The sequence below is a fragment of the Takifugu flavidus genome, chromosome 11, assembly GCF_003711565.1.
Source record: "Takifugu flavidus isolate HTHZ2018 chromosome 11, ASM371156v2, whole genome shotgun sequence".
NCBI lineage: Eukaryota > Metazoa > Chordata > Actinopteri > Tetraodontiformes > Tetraodontidae > Takifugu > Takifugu flavidus.
The window spans coordinates 6,540,774-6,549,554 of record NC_079530.1 but is presented as its reverse complement, the minus strand read 5'-3'; the positions used below and the strand labels follow the sequence as shown (position 1 = coordinate 6,549,554).

The window sequence follows — 8,781 nt, the reverse complement described above, 5'->3', positions numbered from 1 at the left end:
AGTAATGTTCAAATTCAAGAAGAATAATGTTTTCACTCTAAAACCTAAAGTAATTGCATATTTAAAATGATTAATTTGGCATGTTCAACCCATACTGTCATTTATAAACACTTCAAATGCCATTCCCATAGAAATGTATTATTATTATTATTACAATTGTAGGCCTTCGCTGTGGCAGAAACAAAACTCTCCCGGCTTCCGTAGTTAGATGACGTAGAAAAACATGGCGGCCTACTCAGGAACAACGGACTAAAGAAAAAACACTAGAAACGTGCCTGCGATAACATTAAATTATTCCCGGGATAAAAGTACCTCGCATTTCTGAAACATGAAGCGACCCTAAGGGATTTAACTCGACAAAGACTGTTTGGCCTCATGGTTGTTTTATTGGACCATGTCGGATTCTGCTAGCGATGCTGGCACCGCCGAGTTCAATCTTCTGTGGAGGGATGTTTCCACACTTTGTGGCAGCAAAATTCAAAATAAGAAAACGGAACAGCAGATGTCTGTTGCCGAAACGTCACCGCAGCGTAAAGGTGAGTTTGCAGATAAGAAATGCTTCGGTTTGTGGTTTAAGGTCTCCCAAGAAGAACTGTCTCTGATCCTCGCTACCAGATGGCATCCTGATATTTTCAACAATGATACTCTGTGTTTCCCTCACAGGTCTACAGAGTCCTAAAGCCTTAAACTGCAGGAGATTCACTGGCTTCTATAATGGGGACTCCCCAGGAGATGTGGAGCCATCCCAAGATATCATCTGGGATTCCACATCTCCCACTGCAGCCACGAGTGGTAATAGTGAAATACCTGAATAGACGCGACTGATGAATGAATTTCTTGTTTTGCTTCATTGCTGCTGTCAAGTTAAATGTTACCCCGTTGCAGTAAAACCTCGCTCTCACCGTGGTTGACGACTGTTTTCTCCATCAGGACACAGAAATACCAGAGTTGTGGAAATATCCGATATTGTCAACCGGATTGCTCCGAAGGTCAGTCATTTGTTTTTCTTTATTAATGTGCCTAAATCCAAGAGTATTGTTCAGTTCGGGTACTTCACATCCGGTCCTCGAGGGTAGGACAGACAACCCAGCAGGATCACCACCCTCGCGGACTGGATCTAGACACCTCTGAGTTACTTATGTCTTATTTGCCTATTGTAAGTATTAGGTGCTCTAAAGAGAACCTAAAACTCACAGCATCTGCTTAGTTGTTTTTTCTTTTATCTCACACAGGAAATAAAACAACAAGCTGCTGAGTCGGCACTGCTGCAGTGGATAGGAGACAGTGTCCCCTGCACCCCTGACATTCCCAAGCACAGAGTGAGGAGGAAGAGCAGGTGGGGAGAGGGTTCATTCAGCCCCACAGGCACATTTTATACCTAATCCCTTTATGCCCTATACAGTGTGGTCGTCACTTATTTTCATTCCTTAATTTTCTTTTTTTTTCTTCTCTAAAGGCAAAATACTGTGGAGGATCTTGTCAAACTGGCCAGGCAGTTTGATAAAAACATGCAAGACAGGGAGTCTTTAGAGGGGATTCACAACAACTTCGATAGCAGCGTCAGTGACTGTGCAAACACTTCCAAACCCAAACTGAGGCCTGCAGACAAAATGAAGGGCCTACAGTGTTCATCCTCATCGGACGCCGTGGAGGCAGAGCTGCAGGCGCTGTTCGACTGCTCCACTCAGAAGGTCAGTGGGCGGCTGAGTCAGGGGTCATCAGCATCGGCCCGCTCTCAGGTTGTTGAAGGCGAACCTGTAGCTGCACATTTAGTGGAAACTGGACAAACCAGGCTGAAGGCATCTGAAAAGTCTGTCCCAGCTGCTGAAGTAAAAGCAGCAGCTCTGGGGTCCAACGACGACTTTGACGACGACTGGGAAAACGACGACTTGCTCAATGATCCTCTCTTGCTGGAGCTTACCCAGAATCCTCCCCGGCTTCTTGACAAATTTGAACCTGCCCTACAGTCATACGCTAATACGGAGAATTCCCAAAGCCACTCTGGCTTCCAGTCAACAACAAAAACAATGTGTGCACATCAGCCCACAGCAGCAAAGTCCAAGCTAACCTGCAGCACCCTCCAGGAACTTTGTCCCAAACCAAAGACAACCCACCGAAGCACTTTTAAGTTAGAACCCAACCCTCATTTTCAGGCCAAGAAGGCTTACAAGCCCACAGTCACTGATGTACAACCAAAACTACAGATCTGCCCGACAAACCTGGCTACCACAAAGACTCTCTGTAAACCTGACAAGACCACTGATTTTAAAGCAGACATTTGTGAAGCTGCAGACTCTCTTCAGGGTATTTCAGACAGCTTATGGGATGACGGGGATGACGACACGTTGCTCTACCAGGTCTGTGACAGTGTTGAGAGGATCTCTAACAGTCAGTTGGATCAAGTGAGCTTCAGGCACAAAAAATGGCAGTATTTTTTAGAAGAAAGAGGGCAAAAGGGCACCACTACCGTGCCAATAGGCACAGTGACCAGTTCCACAAAACGAGAGTCGCCGCGTGCGTTTGTCCGTTCTAACTCATTACCAGCGACTAGCAGTGGAGCTGGGAGCTACCGAGGGTGGGACATCGCCATGAAAGCTGCCAACAAGAAGTCACAAATGTCTCAGAGCCTCCCGGGTCAGCACACGGCTCTGGGGACCTTCAACCAGTCCCAGGACGCCTCAGGAAAATGCCACACTGGAAATGATGGTGCTACCAAGGCCTGTATGGGGGCGGCCAAGACCTCTCCCACAGCTTTCAAGAGGAATTTTTCTGACTCTGCAGTTACAAGCAACAAAGGTAAGTGAAATAGGGCATTTTTAAGGAACATTCACACTTTTGCCAAAAGTAAAATGGCAATTTTCGTTCAATTGTATTCAATTAAAGTAGAGATCTCCAAGCAGATGTTCCATGATGTTCTTATAATCACTGTGTGTTTATGCAATTCCCCAAAACCAGTAAACACAGCATCATGGATTTAATTTCCAATTCTAAACCTTGAGAATGCATCATTGCCAGAAACTGGAAATGGTTTTCTTTTGGGTCGCGAGGGATGCTTTTAATTTTTTACATCCGGATCATCGTTTATGGCTGCTCTAATTTATGTGAACGCCTGTTTACTGTGCTAAGACTCGTCCATATCCCTCTGCAGAGGCAAACTTGTCTTTACCTGTTCTTGCCTTGCAGTTTTCGTCACGAGCCAGGCGACGGGAAAGTGCTCGGCCGCTGACATTGAGAGGAAGAAACAGGAAGCTTTGGCCAGAAGGCGGCAGCGACTGCAGAACGGCCCAAAACCATGAAGGAGCTTTAAAGTTCCACGAACTCCGTTAACGGCAACGTCCGTTCTCTGTCAGAGAGCTGCTGACGTAAAACCGTGTTTTGCTGCACATCTTCCAGATTCTTCTGAGACTTTTTACATCAAAAGGGTTTTCACACTGAAGTTTTCGACAGACTTGGGGCGGAAAGCTTTTTGTCGGACGTATTTGGCTTCCTTTGGTATTTGAGTTGGTATTTGAAATATTTGAAAAATGAGTAAGAACAGGTGCTGGACTCAACATTATGAAGAACTGCTGGATTTACATCGAAATGATCAGAAATACTCAAAAGAACACAGTTTGAGTGAATTCATTAAGTGTTTAACTGTTTGGGGGGGCTGTTTAACTTTTACTGGAGGATTCTTACATAGCGTAACGGTTACAACCCTCCAATAATTTGCTTGTTGTAATCAGTTTGTTTTCGGTCGTTATTTGTTGTTTTTCACAGAGCAAAATCATTTGAAACTGTAAACACAGTGCGCCCTCCCTTTGTAAATTGTGAAAAGTTAATTATTATAAAGTTAGAGCACCTAGACCCTCACCAGTCCATCAGCCAGAATCAGGACGGCACGTTCTGATGGGCTGACGGGCGGATGGGCCGACCTCCATTAAGTGCCTGAGTGTGGGACAACCACACCATCATGATGAGCAAAGACAATAAACACATTTTTCTAAGCAGACCTCTTGTCCAGAATTTATCCGATTAATGGCACCATTTGGCAGCACCATATTTAGGTTGTGATCCTTTTTGCCATCCTAACGATAAACACTTGAGGGAGAGTTGGAGGAAGCGTGTTTGCTGTTAGTAACACTGAGGGTAACTCGGGTCATCGTAGGCGTGTTTGTGGCCCGGTTTTTACCCAGCCTGACCCTCCAGCCCAGTGCATCCACGTCAGGCAGAGAAACAGACTCAAGATGTTACAAATAATCCTTTCAGCAGGTTGTGGCACTGATTTGTTATTGATCCATGTTGACTTGACTACGCTCTGCTGAACCAGGGCCTGCAACTTTTAAAACGACGCCGTGTGGATCAGTGCCACGATGGTCCGCACGCACGGGACAGAAACAAGACGGCTTCCTCCTCCAGAGTGTTTATAAGAGAATAAAAGGAAAAGTTTCTCGTTACTGTTTGCATCTGCCGTGGCCACCATGTTATGGTGACATCACTTTTTAAAAATAATAATAATCACGGCCTATCAAAAGTGCTATTGAGATGTAGCCTGCAAAGACAAGCTAATGATCAAAAGCAGCACAGCGCAGATATAAATTACAGCTGGATAACGTCTGTCTCAATCACTCTTCATACTTGATTTCCAAACCCAGATCTCTGATTTGTAACACAGGCTGCCTGTTAAATTTTAGCCTTGAGTCCAGGCCAGGAACGCAGTGATGGTCATCAGCATCCAAGTTGCTTTTCCAAATTATGAAAAATTACCTTTTGAATTACAGAAGACACAGAACAGCTGTTTTCACAGTAGTACTCCCATCCGGACCTCTTGTAAATTTTCTTCATAAATCTGTTTTTGCTGCATCACGGGCTCCCCCCTTTTTTCTTTTTTTTCTGCATCAAACAGCTGTTCGGGATATTTGAGGCAACACAGACAGTCTCCTTACCGCCGTTACTGGCATCCATTATTCCGACCTCCATTGCATTTTAGAACTGTTGACAGGTCGACCAGATATGATGGGCTCATTTCACAAACACCCGGGTCTCTTTTCAGCAAGACGTTGCCTGAAAACGGAGACCATAGTGGATGTGCGATAGCCTCAGCCTGCCACATATTGTTATTCGACACAAGGGATTGTTTTAATATGGGGGCTAATTTGTCCTCTGGCCTCTTATCGCTCCACTCACCTGCTGTAGTGTGAGAAGGTAACACAATGTTCCTCTTTGTAATCCCAGGAGAATTCTTCAGTGTTCCTCTGGCAAACCCATCCCTAGCTATTACATGCCTGTGTGTTCCCAGGTGTGTGTGTGTATGCGTGTGCGTGAGGAAGGGAGAGAGAGAGACGGGTGGTCTGCAGGTGTGTATATTGGAGTATTTATCCCATTCCAGACACGTAATTGTCTCTGTACCCCCCCCCCCCTTCACCCAGCCCAACTGTAAATCAGATGGCATGGCAATTTGGCAGCAGCATAAAGGCCCTGGTTTTTATGACTGTGATTATGGTTATGATGATGGTAGTATTTATTTCAACTATCTGATGAAACCCTTGGCTAAAGCTAACAGGTGTCGAGCAGGTACAATATCGAGCCCGCTGAAGGATCCCTCTAATGTCACCATACAGAGTGAAATATCGGCCTCCAACCAGAAGAATGGGCTGTTTCAGCGCCCGCTCATCACACCGTGCACGCAGCAATATCTGATTATTGAATGGGAGCGGAGCGCCACAACGTCCTCTTTGTAGAGGGAGGATGATTTATGGCCGTTAGTCAGGCATAAGGCAGTAATTGCCGCACTGACGATTGCGTTACCATGGCACCTGTTTAAACTGTCTATTCTCGTGTGACTGTTTTCGTTTCTGGAAAAGGGGAATTTGCAGTTTGAAACTCAGGTGGGGAAAAATTAGCTGAAGACAGGTGTGAGCTCGACTTGATGTGGTAACAATTTAGTGCTGAATGAAAGATAATAATGGAGGGATTATCTGATAAACTTAGCAAAGATTGGCTAATGCTTAATAAACCTCACATTTACCTGGGATTTAAGTTATCACCCAAAATATATGTGCAAATATATGTTGTGCAAATACAAATACAATACAGACCCACACATGTCTGAGTGAAGGACTCTGTGTGTGTGTGTGTGTGTGTGTGTGTGTGTGTGTGTGTGTGTGTGTGTGTTTCATGATGGACTGGTAGAAGTTAACAAACAGTGGATGAATGTATAGTTCAAAATAGTCCACACAAACAAAGTATGTATGATTTTAATGCATTTGAAACATTTTATTTAAGATTTTAGTAAATTTCCTACACTAACAAAAAGCTTTTGTTTTGACCTTATGACCTCTGTAAAGGCAGAAACACCAAAAATCCGTACTTTTGTTTCTTGCTCGTTATCGGGAGGTCAAAGGTCAGTGCAACAGGACTCAAAGGCTAAGTTTTGCTTCTTCCACGATGACCTCATCAAGGTCGCCCTCTGATCAGTGGGGTGGGCGTTTGGTCACGCTGCTCTAATGGAGACGGCAGTGCCAAACAATGCAAAGAGAAAAAGGATCCGACCCCGACACACACTCACGGTTATAGCGACTAATTATCGCAACAACAAAATTAAGGTCAAGAACGATTCCAGCATTTTCGGCTTCCTGCCTCTCAGACTTCTTTTAACTGAGCGACTTCAGTCATTCAAATAAGCCACGTTTGATTTCACAGATTTAGCATGACACGCTCTCGCGGCGTGCGCGCTCAGCTCGCGTTCAGCTGTTGCAGTAGAAGTCGTGTAACCGGACCAGTGAAAGCTTTCTCCACGCCGTTTACAAGTCCAGCTCTATTCCACTCCTGAAATCTTGGAATGTGAATGATGCGAGCCGTCGCTCTACAACACAGTATCGCTGGATTGTGCAAGAATCCTGATTGTATTTTGACAAGCATCCATGAATATATGTGGACCCCAGATTGATTAGCAGAGATGGTTCCAAGAACTTCAGCTATCCGTACAATAACATCTTCCTCAGGCTGGCACTGCCCTCTACAGGACACTCAGTGTGGAAAAGCCCCCCGCTAACAAAAGTGGGCAGATTTGACCTGCCAGGGGTGAGGGGGCAGCGCGCTGCTGGATCCACAGTTATGCTGCTGACATCTCCAGGCGTCACATCATTCACATTTATTTGCACAATTATTTGTCCATAAATTAGGAATCAAGGAGAAAGTTGCACTTTGTATTCCTGCCATGATACATCCATCATGTCAGAAGGCTCCATTAGTCCGTTATTAGCCCGTTACTGGAGATTCATGCAAATACAGTTCAGAACTGGAGGAGCGTTCCTTTTGAACTCCTGTTACCTGCTTCTTCTCGGCAGGAGGGAATCATGAAACCTGAAGGCTGGATTACTAATGCCTTTAAAGTAGATATGAGCAAAACATTTCCATAGGAATCCAGTGAGCATAAATCAAGTCTTTAGGACTCTGACATGCAGCAGCTATTGCAGGTTTAAAGCGCGGAGCGGTCATCGGAGACAGCATCTCTAATTGTTTTCCCATGCTGTGAAGTCACTCCGCAGAAACAATGGGGGCTTTTTTCTGTTTGTTTTTAATAGTTCGCAGATTCCCTCCCGATGTACACGGCTAATACACGTATCACACGTGTTTCTGTTCCAGTCTTCCACTCGCTCATCTGTTTGTCTGGAGGAGGAGCCGCGCTGAGCAGCCTGTCAGCAGCGCCAACGACCCGCGGAGAGTTTCACGGTGCGTGTCATTAGGCAGCTTTAGATTTGTTTCAACAGAGCTTCACCTGAGGGCTCCATTCAGGGGCCCCCAGGTATGACCGCCCTCCCCACCGGAGCAGGGTGGGGGCGGAGTAAAGAGCTGCCAAACCAAAAAGAAGAGTAGATGGAGTCACAAGCGTGATTGAGCAATGTTTAAGTTCAACTTCTGCTCTGGGAGTCACCTCTGGCTCACTGTTTAATGGACCACGTTTGTTTTTAATCCACTTTAATTCAAAAATCACTTTTTAGATCTTCAGGAAATCTCAAATGTGCATATCACACCGAGTCCAGCAATTTCACCTTTTCTCTTTAAGGCCATGGCGCCCAAATGAAGGGATAAATGGGAGAGTCATAGCCTTCATATAGCTGGAATTCAATGTATTCTACTCCACCTCAGACGACGGTCAGGTTGAACTTTTCCCCACCCAGAAGCGTTCCTCCATTGATACGCCAACATCGCCACACTTTATTAAACAGGCCGATAAGAGTCCGAAGACCCAACTGTGTTTTGAGAAACAAGACTCTCTTCCACAAGGCCGACAAATATCCCTGTTGCCACATTCCTCGGGCCTATATCTGCCAACACCTTTGCGCTACAATGGCAGTGGCCCCCTCTCCCCACCCAGCCCATAATAGTCAGCAGGGGCTGTAATGGTCTGTTGACAGGTTTAGGCTGAGGTAATTTTGTTGCTGGGTCTTTACAGTGAGGTGCCAAATCTTCCCCTGAGGGGAAAGAAAGAGCTGCAGATGCAGGAAAGCTCCGTTATTAATGGCTGCCTGTTACAATAAAGTTGTGTAAAGTCGGCAAACTTGAATCAGAAATTTCACTCAAACTTTGCTCTTTTTCTTTTAAAGAAATGAGGTAATGGTAGAGTTACTGACAGTGTTCCCGTACAATAAAGAACTCCACATGAGTCTGGTGTAACAATATTATGTGGGGATGCTTCTGTGAGTCGTGGCTCCCACCCATCGGGGCCCTGGCTCATTATTTGAGGGAAGACTGCATTAGGAGAGGCCGTATGAGTAGAACTCCAGCTGCTAAAGCCCG

General features: G+C 45.4%; 1 protein-coding gene across 1 annotated transcript; it reads left to right on the top strand.

The window, feature by feature from the left end:
- Window positions 1-200: 200 nt before the first annotated feature.
- On the top strand, window positions 201-3,991 carry etaa1b (ETAA1 activator of ATR kinase b). Its single transcript, XM_057048012.1, has 6 exons — window positions 201-536; window positions 664-792; window positions 931-989; window positions 1,233-1,336; window positions 1,457-2,796; window positions 3,184-3,991. The coding sequence occupies exons 1-6, from the start codon at window positions 395-397 to the stop codon at window positions 3,294-3,296; spliced, it is 1,887 nt and encodes a 628-aa protein (XP_056903992.1). The 5' UTR covers window positions 201-394; the 3' UTR covers window positions 3,297-3,991.
- Window positions 3,992-8,781: the final 4,790 nt, after the last annotated feature.